Source organism: Rosa chinensis, chromosome 7 (genome assembly GCF_002994745.2).
Source record: "Rosa chinensis cultivar Old Blush chromosome 7, RchiOBHm-V2, whole genome shotgun sequence".
In the NCBI taxonomy this organism is placed as follows: Eukaryota; Viridiplantae; Streptophyta; class Magnoliopsida; order Rosales; family Rosaceae; genus Rosa; species Rosa chinensis.
This window is the reverse complement of record NC_037094.1, coordinates 12,916,340-12,935,025: the sequence shown is the minus strand read 5'-3', so window position 1 is coordinate 12,935,025 and position 18,686 is coordinate 12,916,340. Positions and strand designations below refer to the sequence as shown.

General features: G+C 34.8%; 2 protein-coding genes across 2 annotated transcripts; both read left to right on the top strand.

Annotated features, from left to right (window-relative positions):
• Nucleotides 1-9,417: 9,417 nt before the first annotated feature.
• On the top strand, nt 9,418-10,007 carry LOC112177427. The gene is made up of 2 exons (XM_024315716.1): nt 9,418-9,925; nt 9,988-10,007. Exons 1-2 carry the CDS (start codon nt 9,418-9,420, stop codon nt 10,005-10,007), a joined length of 528 nt encoding a protein of 175 aa, XP_024171484.1.
• A 4,871-nt stretch (nt 10,008-14,878) lies between these two features.
• LOC112180397 (internalin I) lies at nt 14,879-18,092 on the top strand. The gene is made up of 6 exons (XM_024318938.2): nt 14,879-15,207; nt 15,299-15,453; nt 15,674-15,891; nt 16,203-16,809; nt 17,059-17,625; nt 17,705-18,092. Exons 1-6 carry the CDS (start codon nt 15,038-15,040, stop codon nt 17,815-17,817), a joined length of 1,830 nt encoding a protein of 609 aa, XP_024174706.1. The 5' UTR covers nt 14,879-15,037; the 3' UTR covers nt 17,818-18,092.
• The last annotated feature ends 594 nt before the right edge of the window (nt 18,093-18,686 follow it).

Genomic DNA, 18,686 nt, shown 5'->3' with positions numbered 1-18,686 from the left:
ATCTGTAACTTAAGGCTTCTCAAGAAAGCTTCATACAAATTTCATCAGTCATGTTGTAACTCATCTGCAAAGAACGCTATAATACTGAAATAGCTCATTACTCGAGTAAAATAAATGCAGATAAATTCAACAAAATACTACTTAAGTCAGAAATTTGCCAAATATTAATAGGAACTTCAAAAGGTTAATGTTCTTACATAATAAAATTTAACTAGTAAATCCTTACAGCAACAAGTTCTAAGAATTACCATAGTTATGTACATCTGAGTACTCCCACTGTCCAAAAGCATGTGAAACTTTTAGGTACTCTAATAGTCTGCGCATGATTTTATAATTATGCAATTGTAGAATTCTTGGTAAATGAAGGTAACCAAAAGAGGTACCAATCTTACAACCTCACCTTCATTATCTTCCAGTCCTTTTTATAGCATTCCCTGAAAAAGATTATACTCCCACTGATCTCTTAAGGTATATGTATTCAGTAAAAGAACAAAATAAGGCAGATGCAATAAAGTCCAACTCTTAAAACTTCGTTTCTTCAACACATATGAAAGACTACGCTGCATGTCCTTTGGTAGATTAATGTGAATGAAAACGCAGCTGGATTAAACAGAAAATATTAAACCATATAACTCAGAGTGTTACTCAGAGGTTAGAACAATTCATGAGAAACAAATGAATTTACATTATCCCTGTCAAATATAGATTAGCTGTAGACACCCTGTAAAGGTCCTTACTAATTAGTATATGCAATTTCAATTTCAAGATATTGCAATTATCAACTAAATAGAAACGCAGATGAAATGCAGAAATAAACAAGGATAGATTTCGCCACAAGCCTGGTATCTATATCTTGTAATGCAAATGAACTTGTAAATCACGCACAAAAGTATATTGATTATTTCCACAATTATGACTGATCTTTAAACAATTTTTGTTTTTCATATTTGATCAAATGAAAATAATCATTGTCCATGTTAATTTTATAGCTAACCTTCCACCTGGGAGTAGGGCACAGATTGAAGTCTTTAAACAAACTGAATCGAGATTGGAAAACAGAGACGAAAATAGGATTACATATACCTATAGTCTAGTCATGTAGATGATTCTTAGTAATCAATGACTACAACACCTGTCATGTAATGTCACTGTTTTTCATATAGCATGATATAAGAAGGTTTAAGTTATTACTAGAACAAATTGATATGCTATAACTAGTATAAGCAAATAGGTTAATGTAGTAAGTCTGGTATTTGGACCATGTTAACATATTCTCAAAAGAAGTCACATATTATGCATGAATTCTACTACAGGGAATGAGCTTTATTTCCCAAGGCATTAATAAAGGAGAATAATATAAAGTGGTATTCAGTTGGCCAAAAAGACACAAGACCACATGTGATATAATGAAAAATAATCATAAGAGAACATCCCTGTAATTAAATCTGGGACCTAGCTGTTCCAATATGCTTCTAAATTTAGTTCCTTCAATATTTTCTAAACAGAAAGAGAAATACCAAAGACAGACTATATGTAACAAAAATAACAGCACATGTCAGATTTTCAGGGCATTAGAGCAACACACAACTTGTGTCCATCCTTAAACAAGTAAATTTAATAAACTTGCCAATAGCAAAACATTGTTTTTATTTCGTTTAAGTATTTACCAAGGGCTTCACTTAAATCACATTAATATACAGAGAATGATTCATATGACTCCTAATAATGAGGAAAACTATGACTCATTGTTACAATGTGAATAGATACCAAAATATATTTTCTTTCATAAGTAGTATAATAATGTTTATCGAAAGATCATTATTTGTGGCAGGAAAGGCAATATGATAGAAATTTAAAACAAGTCAATGTTTAAAGATGACTGCACTTATGGCAGTGGCAACTTTGAAGTAGATTTTCATGCAGAGAATGGAAAAGTAAATTTAATCTTGAAGGAAAAAAAAAAAAAAAACTTTTCTAAAAGATAACACGAAATAATGAATGCTTTATATGAAGATCCAGTAATTTAAAGTAGTCAAAATAATAAATAAAAGATGCCCAAGATATGTATATATAAGCAACTTAAGTTTAACATCAAGAATCAGATATGCGAGAAATATTTTATCATGAACATGCTTCAAAGCAAAGCAACACTCTGATATTTAACATACAAACAGTATACCATATTTATACATAACTCAATGAATAAATAATTATGTAAACCACCACATCTTGGTTATGTAAGGTATTGTCTGATGTATTATAGATTTTATAACAACCAAGCAAGCAAAAATGAATGGTTCTTTTTAATTAATGCTCCATGAATAAACCAAAATAAAAGAATGTCAACCATTATCAAGCAAAAACCAAACATTTAAAGTCAGCACCATAACTATCCAAGACATTCAAAACGATTGATAAACATAGCTACTATTTTAACTAAGACATATGTAGTATATGCAGCAACTTCAGGAGATAATTACATTTATTTTTCACTTCAAAGAACCATGAAACCAGTAGCTATTGAGGCATGACAAATCTCTTCCCCCAAAGTAAAAGAAAGCAGTTATTTTTGAAATCGATGGAAGATTCAAACACTGAACTCTTAGTTTCTGCCCTCTTGAAAAGAAGATGGAAAAACTTTATGGAATACTTATTGCTGTAACAGATCATTAACAGTTCCTTAAAATTTACCCTAGTTTGAAAATTAAGAACTAGGCATTAAATGGAGAGCCCCAAAGTGCTTCATCGTGTCAGCCTTACCTAGAGTGGCAAAAGGACAATTGACACTACTGAATCACATAACCAAAGACCAAAACTCAACTATAGGTCGGTTAGATGATGTCAACACCTAGGGTGGCAAGAAGAGCATCTCTAATGACCTCTGAATGTGAATTTTAATTTTTGTTATGTGCTAATATTGAATTTAAAAGTTGTGAATGTTTAAACCTCCTATGGGGAGCAAAGACACTGGCTTCCAAACTCAATATTACAAGGTATTGGTCCAATACTTATGTTTAATTATAGTCTTCTACATGGGATTGCTATCGACAATACATTATGTAAAAGACTTTAATCAAACCGAACCAAAAATTTATGCAGAGTTGTATGTATTTTATTCGAGTTTTATGAAATTGTTCACAAATGATTATTACTGAATTGGGAGAACAAGTAATCAGCTGTTTTTAAGCATACAATGAATCAACCAATGCAAACAGAAACATCCAGGATCATAAACTCGACAAAATACAAGGATTCAATCAACACAATTTGTCAAAACCATACATGTCTCACCAACGTCATGAAAATTACTTAAAACCAAGACAACTGATTATGTAGGAAATTATGATTGAATTACTGAAACTATATAGTTTTGCTTAATTTTGAGATAGGTACGGAAGCGTACCTGGAAGCAAGATTCTCCTGTAACTTGGAAATAGCAACAAAATGAAAGCATACCCACAACAATAGGCTTCCTCAACCACACTTTCAGCAATAGTTATAGACAAATATAGGCGGGAAAAAAAAATGTAAATCAAAATAATTTGTCAGAATAACCCTTGTGAAATCGGGTTGGTCTTAGTAAACTCTGTTCTTTTCAGAAAATTCTTTCTTTCTGAACATAAAAGGATCAATCTTTCGTGCAAACTCATGCATGAAATCAAATCATTAGTTCTACATAAGAGATTTGAATTGAAAAATATTGAGATGTGAGAACCAAGAAGTAACAAATCAATTCAGCATGCACAAAACATTGTAATCCTTTAATCTTGGTTATTTCGGAAAACAACCATTAACAAAATAGACAAAGACAGAGTTAAAATCTATTTGGCTACACTTTGCTTCAATTATAAATACCAATTTAGTGGTCCTTTAATTCATACAATTTAGAAAGGGACTCAATACTGACACCTTGATGATAAGAAATTTTATACTAATATGAATGGTTGATGATTATGCATTTATGCATACTAGTGAAAAAGGCCATGAGGAACAAAACATAAACAATAGAAGGTTAAAGGATGAGATTTTTAAAATTCAGGTCAATCAATCAATTTTCCAATATACTGCAGTATCCTCCATGACTAACATAACTCTAAGAGCAGAGTGTACTAAAATTGAATATAATGTTTGCATGAAAAACATGTAATTTGATGAATTTAAAGGTATAAAACGATATACAGAAGTGTCAGTAGTAAAACCATCTAGCAAATTTAAAAAGAAACTAAAATAAAATAAAAACTCAGGCATTCAATTATGAAACCACCAAGAAAATAAAACTTTCGAATTTCTCAGGAAAAAGAAAAAGAAGAAACTAGGGATTGGAGGTTAATCTGGGAGAACGCATCTTAAGACAAACCCAACTGACAGAATACATCTATCAAGCTTCAATGAAGAAATTAATATACTGAAGAACTCCAACTTTTCAAGGTTTTGAAAATTTGCCACAAAGATCTCAGACTAAGATTCACAATACATACCTTAAACGAGTTGCAAAAGTATCTGGAACAAAACCCATAAAACGATTTTGACAAAACAAATCGCAAAACCCTCCGTTCTCTTTTGTAGTTTGCGCTGGAGGACAAACAACGCCCAGAAAAGAAAGAAAACTTTTTTAAAGACTTGGTTGACCCATTAAAGACGGGTCCAATAGAAGCATGAGGAGAAGAAACAGAATTACTCAAAACAAACCAAATTGGTACAAAATCTTAAATTTAGACATGTAGATCGATTTTCTTCAAAAATTGTTTGCTGCTGTTCCAAAAGCATACCAGGATACTACAGTGTTTTCTTGTTGTTGATGAAGGGAGACCACTCCAAGACTCGATTGACAGCTTTTAGGGTAGTTCGATCACGATTCCGATCATAATTTAAGAAAATTTAGGCGGAAAAGTCATGACTGAGATCGCCATCGAAGAACCCTAGAATTTTGGAAATCAAATTTTGGGGCTGACCGTTGCAGGAATACCGGTTAGCCCCAATGAAGGCTGTCTAACAACGGCGGGCCTTGGGCTTGTCTCCTAGTAGTTTGGGCTTTGATAATGAAGCGAGGCCCAGCCAAAACTTTATACAAGAAACATAACTCTTTCCCCTCTTTTAAGATCAATCGATTCAAAAATTTTTGATTCTTAATTGAGCACAAAAGGCTCTGATACCAAATGTAAAACGTAAAACTTAAAACAAGATTGTACTCAATCTAAGAACACAGAACATAATTAAGATTAACATAAGCATAACATTAAGATGAACAAAATATAAATCATGTATACCAACTTGAATTAGTCATGATAGATCTTCTCCTCTATCCAATCCTGTATGCAAACTTTTATGGGGCAAAGTTTATGAATAGCGTGGTGATTGATAGAGCAGGGATCTAAGACTTTTATAGGCATCACGGACTAGGTACCTCCCATAAAGGATTCTTAGTCCTAATTGATGTAGGCCTTTGTCAAACTATTTCATGTACATTTAGGATTACTTTATAATTAAGTAATCAACAATATATACTGTATCCAGTACTGATTATAGATAAAGAGGTCATGGACTCAAATAATTCAAGCACTGTCTAATTACTTATTCTGCAAATAAGGTAGCTAAGTTGTTGTGGTCCTTATTGAACATTGATAAGTCCACATTAATTCTTACATTGACCGGAGGAGGATTCCCCGGTTTGAGGAACTTGGAAATAGCGGCACTCCGGTCAATCCTCCGCTGCCTCTTGTTTATGCGGCACTCGACGAAGCTTGAAGGCTCGATTCCCTGTGGATTCAAGCTCTCCATAGGTAGCTTTTTTTGTCTATCGTCTTCCACTTTTTTTAGTGTTCGATAGTAGTCTCTCTCACATACATGTTTGGTTTGCTTTAGTGTTTCGGAGCTTCTTGTTCTAGTTCAACTTTGTGAGCTTCGGTTGCTGCTGTTTCTTTTAAAGGGTTATAGGAGATCTCCAGCATCATTGACAGGCGTTCCTGAATCCTGAGGATTGGCGCCACGTGGGAGGTGCAAGAGCGGTCAGCGGTTCTTTTAACTTGAAATCTGTTGGGGCCTTTTGATGAGGATGGAAAAGGATTTATTACAGATTAGATTTAGACCTAAGGTTACCAGGACACGTTGCCCGCCGCGTGGAATACAAGTGGTTTTGGGTTTTGGGTTTCGGCGGGAGAGAGGAGCGGATATTCCTGGAGAAGAGAAGAGGTGCTTTTGAATTGTAGCGGGCGGCGCCTTCGCAACAAGCCAACAACGGTTAAAGCTAGCTCTTCTTCTTCTTCACTACTCACTAGTCAAACTTGGCTCTCTGAGTCATCGATGGGAAACATTTCCATTTCGATTTCATTTCCGATTGGGTCTCTGACACGTCAAAGGGAAAGAATGCTGGGCGCTTGCCTTACGTGGCTTTCCGGAACTGATTCTCCCTTTTAAAAAAGGAAACCTAGAACACGTAAGACAATTTGCCAATGACGTCATAGGCTTCGACAGTGTGTAAGAGTATTTTTAGCAGACTTTCTATTTTGGTTCCTTAGCTATTTGTGAGAGCATGTTTAGCTTTTTATCTATTTTAGCAGCTACACTAGACTCCTAAATGGCTCTCTATTATAACTTTTAGCTATCTCGCTCCTAAATATAGAGAGCGGGATAAGACTCTCTATAATTTAAAACATTCATTTTAAGTTATTTTATGTAATTTATAAATATGTTTAAACTATTTAATCTTCATTTAAAAAATAATATAAATTCAAAACTAGCTAAAATAGAGAGCATTAATGCAGACGTAATTCTAAAGTGGCTATCTAAAATAACTTTTTAGCTATTTTAGCTAAAATTTGACTCAAAAATGGCTATCATTGCTAAAGATGCTCTAATACTGGGTAATTTTGACTGAACTGAAAGTTTTGAACTTTAGAAATGTTTGCTTCATTTATAAGGAAAGTGTGAAACATTTCGGTTGATCCGAGTGTTGCTGATCTTGATGTTATTGTATGCATATTTGGTCCATCTGTTAAATGGATGGCTCTCTCTCATTTTTTGGTCATCGAATAAATTTTTCTTTTATCATGCATGTCTAGTCTTTCTACTCAACAAAACATATAATGAATTTGATAATTTTTATATAAAACAAGACAAAAATACATATACGGTCAGTAAATAAAGAACATTAAAAAGATGACACTACTTGCTTAAAATAGAAACTGTGTATGGCCTAAAAAAAACTAACTTAAGGCTCCGTCAACTTTACTAACAAGAGACAATATTTCCATTGAACAATCAAAATCAAACCATAAGAGAGGTGAGATAACCATCAATCGCAGACTCCAATTCACTTTCAAGGCAAAGAGATCGATTCTGCGGCAATCAAACTAAACAAAGATATCACATATCTCATGTTTAGTTATGGTTGCGCTACAAACTTTCATTGAAAGCTCCTTATCGTACAAAGTTATGGAGACGGCACAAGGCCACATCACACACATGAATCGCTGAATCAGATGCATTATTTTTATAATTAAGTGCATCAATATGCGTGTTGACCGTCAAACGCCGCAATCTAAAAGAGAAAAGTTGTCAAATCTGTTTCTGACGAAACTTGGCCTTTTGTAATCTTCATATAATGTGTCATCGTCAAGAATATAAGAGCGGTTCCTGCAGCTGGCCAGGAGCTAAAAGCTGCATGGTTCTTGGTTTATATGTAAGACGTGTAAAGCCTCGTTAGAACTAGACATCAAGATTGTCTAGTTAAGCTGATATTTTTAAGAAGTTTAGAGTTCAAATAAATACTAATACGTTGTATATATAAACTTGTAATCGAAAATAGTTATATATATATATATATATATATTGAAATATGTTTGAATTTGAATTTCAAATGGTGTGGTTATCAATATCAATCCAATCTGACAAAGATAGGGAAGTTATGCAGTAGTTCCTTAATGGATGGAACTGCATAACTGTTTTGTCTGATATAAAGGATAAACAACGCCTGCATTGATCCCTGCTAGAACACCAAACCTCAATCAAATTGTCCCATTAACAATCTGAGATCAAGGGTGGATCTAGGAGAAGAACAATGGAAGGAGGCAGTGGAACTAGTTAGTATCTCTACACACCCTTTGTCATTTATTTCAATTCATATCGTATACTGCCATATATATGTGCTTATTGCGTTATAGGATTGCAGTGATTTACGCATCCTAACTTAGGATCAGAATAACATATCAGTCCTATATTTGTCATAGTTGATTTTGTTTATGTAAATTTGTAGACATTAGGATAGATATACTGGTTCAGTCCTAAATTATGATATGACTATTTTAGCAATCCTAACATGCAAATTATAGTATAACTTCTAACAATTGGTATCAAAGCCTACTATGCTCAAATTAGGATTGATTATGATACGGTTTTAGTATGTTCAATATGAATATGTTTATGAAATTGCTGCATATGTTCCATTGTATCTTAGTATGCTGCCAAAGTAGCCACTAATACAAATTCATATGCATTCTGCAATGTTCTCTAGAATAGTTCATACACATTATACTTCCTGCCATCAAAGTGGATGCATGAATCAATTCATTTATCAATAGAGAACAAAGACTCACATAAACTTAAAATAAAGGATTAAATACTCTTTACTCCCTATACTTATAGGGTTTCATCGTTTCAGTCACTGACCTTCGAATTTCACCTAAAAAGTCCCTGAACTCTCAATTTTCTTCCAATTGGTCCATGCCGTCAAAATTTTATGTTAAATTTGCCAAAAATGTCTATTATGCCCTCACTTTTATTTATTTATTTTTAAATTTATTTTTATCTCTCTTTTATTTCTTTTTTTCATTTCACCTCTTGAAAGTGTGTGGATTGGAACCATCTTGATGAGGAGATGAACAAAAGGATGCGAGAAAGCCGGAAGAAGAAGAGGTAAAAAGAGAAAAAAAAAAACAGAGGAAGAGAAATTTTTTTTTGAAGTAATTGAGGGTATAATAGAATTTTTTAGGGGAAAATAACAGAGTTTTTGACGGCAGGGACTAATTAAGAGGAAATTGGGAGTTCAAGGACTTTTTAGGTGAAATTCAAAGGTCAGGGACTAAAACGATGAAACCCTATAAGTATAGGGAGTAAACAGTATTTAACTCTAAAATAAATCTGATGATTTTGATTTCCAAAGAAGTTAGTGATCAAACATTTGGTTATTTGAGTCAGCATATGCACTTCAATGAACATTCATATGATATTAGAGAAAAGTGTGTTACAAATAACCCCAAAACTTCTTGAAAATACCATAGTTCGTTGTAATGTGTATTTGCATTTATTCAAATGTTATTTCATATCTTGATATAGCATTTTGGGACATATATATAATTCTGGTGTATTTTGCAAACACTAGAATGTCATACTGACTTAGATTAATTGCATCACTTAACAACAATGCATTTTCCTATTAGCATTAATCATATTGAGTTGCTTAATAGACTGAACTACAACAAGTGGAAGAGTGATATAGAATTGAATCTGGCGATCTTGGACTTTGATCATGTGTTGAGGGAGGAACCACCTACAGAATTGGCCGCAAATGAAAGCAAAGAAGCAAAAGACAAGTATGGTCAGTGGCATAGGCACAATAGAATGGCATTGATTTGCATGAAAAAGAGTATCACAGATGCTGTTAAAGGAGGAATTCCTGATTCTGAGTATGCTAGAGTTTATTTTAACTCTATTGCTGAGAAGAACAAGGTGTCTGACAAAGCAGAAACAGGGAATTTGATGAACAAGCTTATTAGGATGAAGTTCAATGGCCAAGGGAGCATCAGAGAGTACATAATGAAGGGGATAGACATCGTTGGAAAGCTGAAAGCTCTGAACATGATCATTGAGGACTCCTTTCTAGTACACCTACTGCTCAACACACTGCTAGATCAATACAGCCACCGCAAGAGTCTCTACAACACTCAGAAAGAGAAATGGAGTTTGAATGAACTCATTTCAATCTGTGTGCAGGAGGAAGAAGAGATAATTAAGAAAGGCAAGGCAGTAAGTGTGAATCTGATGACAAAGCCAAAATTTAAGAAAACTTTTGGCAATAAGAAATTCAAGGGCAGCACTTCAAAGAATGCTGTGAAACCTGAAAATGATAAGGGAAAATGTCTCAAAATCTCAGGTCTTGTGAAATGTTTCTTTTGTAAGAAGTTAGGCCATTTCAAGAAGGATTGTGAGGGATTCAAGAATTGGTTGAACAAGAAAGGTACATTTCTGTCAAAAACTATTTTTCTTGTAGAGTTTAAGGTATTTAATTTTGACAACTCATGGTGGTTTGATATTGGCTCACCTATACATATTGTCAATTCACTACAGGGATTATCAAGGATAACAATCCCAAGAAGGAATGAGACAAGAGTTTGTGCAGCAAATGGCCAAAGGGTGGCAGTTCAAGCAATAGGAGTTGTTGAATTATGTTTTAGGAATAAGTTTGTATTAGTACTAAACAATGTTTACTGTATTCCAGCAATAAAGAGAAACCTAATCTCAGGTTCTCAATTTGTATTAGGTGGTGACTATGCCTTTTCCAGTAATAATATAGATATGTATTTCAGTATTTCTATTTTAAAAATGTTTGTTTTGGTGATGCTAAGTTGATAGATGGTCAATGGTTAATCGATTGTGTCAATAATGCAGTATGCCAACCTCTAAATGTTCTATCAATAAACAAATCATCAGGATCCAAAAGGAAGAGCAATCCTAGTTCTTCATCTTTTCTATGGCATAAGAGGTTAGGACAAGTTTCTAAGTCTAGATTGCAAGAACTTGTTAAGCAAAGTATTTTACCTCAATTAGATTTTGAAACCTGTGTGAGTTGTTTGAAAGGCAAGATGACTAATGCTAGAAATTTTGGTTCTAAAAGAGCTGAAAACTTGCTTGCACTGATTCATATAGATGTATGTGGTTCTTTTCCAGTCCAAACCATTTGTGGAAATTGTTATTTTGTCACCTTCATTGATGACTTTTCTAGGTATTGCTTTGTTTATTTAATTTCTGAAAAGTCTCAAGTCTTAGATGTTTTTAAAGTGTTCAAAACTGAAGTTGAGAGACAAACTGAAAAACTTATCAAAATGGTAAGATCAGATAGAGGTGGTGAATACTACGGAAAGTATACTGAGAAAGGACAACACAAAGGTCCTTTTGCCATGTATTTGGAAGAATGTGGCATTAAGGCTCAATATACAACACCATACACACCTCAATAGAATGGTGTCTCTTAAAGGAGAAACAGAACCTTAATGGATATGGTAAGGAGCATGTTTGCAAGATCTGGGCTTCCAAAGTATTTATGGGGGGAAGCCTTAAAGACGACCAACTACACATGCAATAGAACACCAAGTAAAGCTGTTAAAGGAACTCCTTTTGAGCTTTGGTGTGGATACAAGCCTAGCTTGAATCATATGCATGTATAAGGCTGTAAAGCAGAAGCAAGAGTCTATAACATGGAGAAGAATGATAAGTTGGACTCCTCTCTGTCAATGCTCATTTTATTGGTTATTCAAAAAAATCGAAGGGATTCAAGTTCTACAACTCAAGAAGAGGCACTAGAATTTTTGAAACTCACAGAGCCACATTTTATGATGCAATGTTTGATGATATTGAAAAGACAGATGAAGGCTCAAGTGCAGAACAAGCACATCAGAATATGGAAGAATGGTTCGTCTATCAGGATTGCAGTAATGTTTCAATCCTAAATCAGGATTGTAGTGATGTATCAGTCCTAAATCAAGACTGTAGCAATGTAACAATCCCATATCAGGATTGCAGTGTTACACCAGTCCTAATGTACCAGCAATATCAATTTATGAGTTTTCCACACTTTCAAAATGCTGAACTTGATTTTCATTTAGTGCGTTTTCATTCTCAGATGCTACTGATTCTGCAAGTTATGTTTTTTTTAATAAAGTACATGCCAATTGCCCAATAAAATCAATAAAAGTTTTTTTTTTTTAAGATTATGTTCAAACATCCAAAATCGGTAAATGGACATCCTTCAATTTTTGAACAATTCACAATCCTATTTTCCCTTAAAAAAAAAAAAAATCTCCAGGTTGTAGTCTCTCTCTCACGTAATTTTGTCGCAATGTCGCTCCTATTTTGTTTCTTTCATTCCTTATGTATTTTTTAGTCTTTCTTCCATGAACTTGTGCATGCGACGTTGACGATTTCTATCAAAGCTAGCTAGGTACTGTGGAACATATGAATGTGCATAATCATCTTATGATTGTTCAAAGTTCAAACATAAATACTCAAATTTCTACTAGATAACTGACAGAAAAAGAAGCTAAAACTAGGTATAAATTTCTAACTAGGTATTAAGCTTGATAGATTCTGTCTCACCTCTGATGCGGAGATCTCACCACCACGATTGACGTTTGAGAGATAGAGAATAACTGTTGCTAATGATTTTAGGGTTTATGTTGGAGGAGAAAGTTTTCTCCAAGTTGAAGACTTATTATTATTATTATTATTTTCTCCCATCTTTTGTGTTCTTGTTGGTAATTTGATATGAGTTGATAAAGTCAACTATTACTTGGAAAAAGATGGAGGTCCAAATATCAATATTGGAAGTATGAATATAATAAAGTTTCCTAATAAAATCACAATTCGATTTACTTCTATTTTTTTTATTTTTTCTTTCAGTTTCAATGTTCATCTATTTCAATCCATGTTAAAAGATTAGTAAGTTAACAACTATGAGCAATGAAAAAGAGATTGCTTTTTTTTCTTCGTGTCTTAATTTTTACTTTTAGTGTTCACAAAGTATTTTAAAGATTTTGATGAAGGTAACACTAATGGTTTTGTAATTGAATAACAGATTAACGATGAGGATGCAACAAAAAGACAAAAAAAAATAGTAATAAATTCAAATTTGGGTGGAGAAGATAAAGATTAATGTTATCTAATGAGAAATTTTGTAGTTTTTGTATTTAATTAATTGGTTATATATTTATTTTTCCTTACTAATTTGGATTTTAGAAAATTAGTGTACTTATTAGTCATTTTGCACTTGGGTAATATAGTCTTCCAATAATTCAAATGCTTGTAGAGTGAACTAAGAAAATGGTAGGGTGACAATAGACACACCTATTTGCGAATTATACCGACATGGTCATAATCGTTCGAAAATTTATACGTCATGTCCAATGAAGTTGAACCGCTGCCAGAAGTGGATTGCGTTGAAAATAAAAGGTTGTTAGTCATGGTTGGTCAAATCCTGGTTAAACTAGGGAAATTGGTCGACGACTAAATCCACGAGAATTGTGTCTATATTCTCTTAAGGAAAGTTATTAATATTACTTATGTCAGAATTTAGGACTCTAGTTATCCAAGGAGCGGAAAGTTCATGGACTCGCACAATGTGAAGTAAATGATTTCAAAGTCCAGGTAGGGGATTCAAGACTCTCCTAGATTAGTGGTTTTATTATATTATGTTGTTTATCAAATGATGCATGTTAAGTTGTATGGATTGGTTACATTATAATGCAATGCATACTAACTAAACCGTGAAAGATGTTGATGGCTTGAGAGCGAAGGGTGAAGCTGACTTCCTTGGGTTCAACCCCTTTAACCTCTGGAGGGTTAGTTACACCGGTTGGACAGTGCTTGATCGCAATGACGACTTGGTTCGTGTGTGTAGCTAGGTAGCGGACGCTCTCGCTATGCTTATCTGGTTATAAGTCAATTTGAGGTAAGGTCATGTAGTGGGTCCATGGGACGGGCCATTAGGTATTGTTTGGACTTGGCAGCGTAATTGTTTGAGCATCATGCATCGGTTTTCAAGTTGGAAAATATTTTAAAGTTTGTTGTTTTTTTAAATGAAATTGTTTAAGTGTGTTTTTATACTATGGCTACAAAATAATAATCGAATGTTTTCAAACCTAGTCGAGCTTACCCTGATGAGCAGCGAGGACGAAAGCTCACCCCTACAACAATGTGGATGCAGGTACTGTGCACAATGACGAGATTGATAGACGGAGCAAGGTGTGCGGAAATAGCTTTGGTGAATAATCGTAACATAAATCAGGTTTCGTGTCTAGTATTGAACAGTATCTCTTGAAAGTCATTAATTCAGAATTTTGATCGTCATTATTTCATCTTGTACAGAAATGTGCCAAGTCTTTTTATCCTAGCAATGAATCAAAATCACTTTAGATGAACGAGTCAATAAATGATTTAAATAGTTTTCACCTAAAAAATATTTTGACGCTTCCGCTAAGTGTTTTATAAAAAGTTATTTAATAAAAATGCCTAGTTGGTTTTTAGGATGTAAACTGAACATTCGGTTTATGTCTTAGAGACACGCGGCGCTGTGACGTGCTTAAGCTGATGAGGTGCAGTTTGACGCGTTACAGGAAGCAACCATTTGTGATGGAATATTCAAAAATTGTCTGAATTTTTCATGTTTTTTTTATTTTAACTCACGTCACTCGACTACATCTCGATATTATAAATAAAAATGCAAAAGTAAAATGGAGATTAGTCTACTTATTTCATTAGATAATTATTTATATAAGGAGAGAATATCAATTACAATAATGATAGTAAATGATGATTGAGCTGTAATCGTTAATTCTTTAATTCCCTCTTCGTCAGTTACTTTGACGAAGACACATGATGTGTTTTTTCTTTAACAAAAAAAAAAACTTTTTTCAATTAATTTTCGTCAACAAAATATGAAAGAGACTCTTAACTTCAAAGCATTCTTTTAAATTTTCCTCGTCGCCAATACTCTCGATAATTGATAAAAAGTTGGAGGCAGCCACGCGCAGGCGGTGTGATTGCTTGGGGCTCACACCAAATTGTTGAACAAGTAATTCACAAGGAAAGTCAAAATTCAATATTAAGAAACCAATTCTTTGTTTTTTTGGAAAGAGAAGAAACCAATTCTTAAAAGCAAAAAAAAAAAAAAAATCAAATCATATATCCTCCTTTTCCACTCTCAAAACTGTACACGCAGATCAGAAACACAACACCAAACTGATTGACAGACCAAACAATCAGCTCAGCTATGGAGACCCAACTGGTGGACCTCTGCTTAAAAGCGGCGTGTGAAAGCAGAGACAGCGTCGAGAAATGGCGGAGGCAGCGGCGGAGTCTGGAGCACTTGCCTTCTCAGCTCGCCGACGCTCTCCTCCGTCGCCTCATCTCTCGTTACCTTCTCTTCCCTTCGTTGCTCGAGTAAGTCTACCGCTAATTCTTTCTTTGATTCTTTGGGAAAATTTTGGTCTAATAAATGATTTATTAATTTTGGAAAGTTCGATTCTTTCAGGGTGTTCAAACACAGTGCAGAGGAGATTGATCTGAGAGGCGACAACAACGTTGACGCCGAATGGTTTGCATACATTGGAGCATTTCGTCATCTCCGAAGTTTGAATGTCTCTGGCTGCCGTAAACTCACAAGCTCAGCTCTTTGGGCTGTAGCAGGTATTGCTCTAGTGACTAAAGATTCTGCCTTTTTCAGCTTTCCTGAAATATAAACCAATAAAGTTTAAATCTTGATCATGTATGCTAGTATTTAGGACTTTGTTGTGAAAATTTCATGGTGGGTTATTAGGGTTTATTACATTGTGGTTAACTGATTTTAGCAGAGAGTGTTGTTTTGGGGAATGTCTTATGCTTTTCAGTGGTTTACTGGGTTTTTCAGGGATGAGGAGTTTAAGGGAGATGGATCTTTCGAGATGCTCCAAGGTTAATGATGCTGGCATTAGGCATCTTTCATCTGTTACAACTCTGGAAAAGTTATGGATTTCGGAGACGGGGGTGTCTGCTAAAGGGGTTATGCTTCTCTCTTCGCTTGGAAACTTGTCTGTTCTCGACTTGGGTGGTTTGCCTGTCACTGATCAAGCACTCAGTTCTCTCCAGGTAATTCAGAATTCAGATAGTGCATTCATATGTTTTGGACAATTGTTTAGAACTCAGATTTGAATGCTGACTTTGTTAGGGTTGAAGCAAAAAAAATGATATATTTGAACTTTTTATTTGGGTGAAACTGCTGTAGGATATTTCGTTTAGTTTGGAATCTGTAATCTGGTCCTTATCTGCATCTTGCAACAAATTATGATTTCTGTAGTTCATTCAATTGTGTAGTTTTGTGAGTTGCTTTCTGGACATTTACATTTACTCAATTCGTGTGATTTCAATTCTCACCTTCAGATGTGTAATGTATTGTTTAGGTACTTACTAAACTCCAGTATCTTGACCTTTGGGGGAGTAACATATCTGACAAGGGTGCTGCTCTTCTTCATATGTTCCCTAGGTTGAGTTTCCTCAATCTAGCTTGGACCAGCGTCACAAAGTTGCCAAATTGGTTAACCCTTGAATGCTTAAACATGAGTAACTGTACAATAAATCTACTTGAAGGAGATAATGGTAAAGCTCCTTTAGTCAAGCTTATTGTTTCTGGAGCTACATTTGGAGAAGAGGTTGCTGATTTCCATTATATAGAAACAACCCTTTTAACCTTTTTGGATCTTTCCAAGTCTACAATTCTAGACTTCAGCTTCTTATCTCATCTAAATGCTCTGGAACACTTGGATCTCAGCTCTACTGTGATAGGAGATGATTCGCTTCAACTTATTGCATGTATTGGAGTGAATTTGAAATATCTGAATCTTAACAACACCAAAGTAAGCTCTGCAGGAGTTGGAAATTTAACAGGGCATGTACCTAATCTTCAGGTTTTGTCTATATCACATACATCAGTAGATGATGTTACCATATCTTACATTGGCATGATGCCTTCTCTGAAGGTTATTGACCTGAGCAATACCAACATTAAAGGTACAGATTTTCAAATACAAATCCTACATCACAGGGTTTTTTCGTTTACATAGTGATAAAAAAGAGGGAGGCTTGAATAATCTGACGGTAAATGGGCTGCACTTATTCAGTCTTCCTCATTGAGTGCAATGACTTTCTAGGCATTTCAGTTTCCGGAAAGAAAAATGAGAAGTTTTCAGCTATAGGGAATTTACTATTTTGATACATGTTAAAATTTGACTGTCCTTGTATGTACGCCTTTTCTTCCAGGTGTCATTTACCAGGCAGAGACTGTGCCTGTGCCTGTGCGTGAGCCTGAGCCTGAGCCTGAGCCTGAGCATGAGCATGAGCCTGAGTCAGTTTCAGTCCTCTCAATGTCAGCACTTCAAAGTCTCAGGCATCTGGAAAGGTTGAATTTGGCAGATACACAAGTTATGGATGCAGCTCTATACCCTTTGACAAGCTTCCCAAAGTTAAGCCATTTATCTCTTAAAAGTGCTTCTCTTACAGACATCTCCCTTAACTACGTGTCATCCATATCAAAGCTGACAAATGTCTGCATTCATGATGGTGTTCTGACAAACTCTGGGCTCAATTCATTCAAACCCCCAGCAACTCTTAGAATGATGGACCTGAGGGGTTGTTGGCTCTTAACTGAGGATGTTATCACATCCTTCTCTAAAACTCACCCCCAGATTGAAGTATGGCATGATCTTGTTCACATCTCACGATCGAACCAGACTGTTTCTAATACTGCACCTTCTTCAAGATCAACTTTGAGGACTTCACAAGTGAAGAAGAAGCATGAAAGTATTCCCATGTTGGAATGTTTTTTAGGTAAGACGTGTATAAGATATTTTCTAGCAGCAGCAATCATATGCAACATCTAATTTTGTTATTTAATTTTATGAACCAGATCAAAGATTGAAGTATAGCAGAGAAGAGCTCCTTTCCATGCAGTTCTCGTCTGTTTCCCTTGCAGCTTCTATTGATAGCGGCATTGGAATATGCAACACACAATCGGATTAAGCTGGAGCAGTTGTTCCATTCAGATTAGTTGCCACTATTTTCTCTTTTATCCTCACCTTGTCTTAAGTCATATCTAGCATTCAGTAGTCAGTACCTATGTGCTTATGTTGTAAGCTAAGTCTTTGTCTGTTTTCACATTCCAAATTTCCAAGGATACTATAAGTCACTGTAGAAAATGGGGCTGACAATGTGCATATATTCATATATTGTACTGCTTAAGGCAAGTGGCGTGCTGTTTTATGGTCAAGTGTTTATTTAGGATGACATTCCCATGCTGTTTGGATCTTGGTGGTGGGATTTGCGTTGGAGAGACATTTATTCCCATTTTACTTTGTTTGGAAACTAAAGGTGAGGTTTGCATAGTTTTGGTGGGATTTTAATCTTTTATATCTACATAAAAGATGGATAGGTGAAATTTCAAAAATCTATTGAATATCGGCATTAGGATCCAGAGTCGATCTCTATGATATTTTGGCTTTTTAGGGTACAAAATCCTTGTAGCAAAGGACTTAAGGTGTTACCCACACGTGTTTTGCGAGTGCCTCCCCATAAAAAATAAAATAAAAGAAGCAAAACACCTATATTGATAAAGATTCCTCAGCAAAAATCTCACCTTTTTTTTTTTTTTTTGGTTTTTTTGAGAGAAATAGTGAGTAATATTAAAGTTCAGTAAAATTATACATAATAACCCGTTCAGTAGAACTGTCAGAGTCAATACCAAAGTAATTTGACCTTTTTAAGGAACTAATAAACACACCCAGAAGCTACCCTACACTACTTTCGAGAAAATAAAAATGCAGTCTTTGTGGGTAACCCTGGCGACATTCCTCAAACCAATCTAGCCCAAGAGAACCAAGCCTAGAAGCCCA

Excerpts from the sequence above, each read along its gene's own strand:
- LOC112177427 (XM_024315716.1), top strand. The coding sequence starts at position 9,418 with ATGCATTTTCCTATTAGCATTAATCATATTGAGTTGCTTAATAGACTG. Across the intron at positions 9,926-9,987 it reads TCAATACAGCCACCGCAAGA|GAGGAAGAAGAGATAATTAA; the intron begins GTCTCTACAACA and ends ATCTGTGTGCAG.
- LOC112180397 (XM_024318938.2), top strand. The coding sequence starts at position 15,038 with ATGGAGACCCAACTGGTGGACCTCTGCTTAAAAGCGGCGTGTGAAAGC. Across the intron at positions 15,892-16,202 it reads AAGCACTCAGTTCTCTCCAG|GTACTTACTAAACTCCAGTA; the intron begins GTAATTCAGAAT and ends TGTATTGTTTAG. Across the intron at positions 17,626-17,704 it reads CATGTTGGAATGTTTTTTAG|ATCAAAGATTGAAGTATAGC; the intron begins GTAAGACGTGTA and ends TTTATGAACCAG.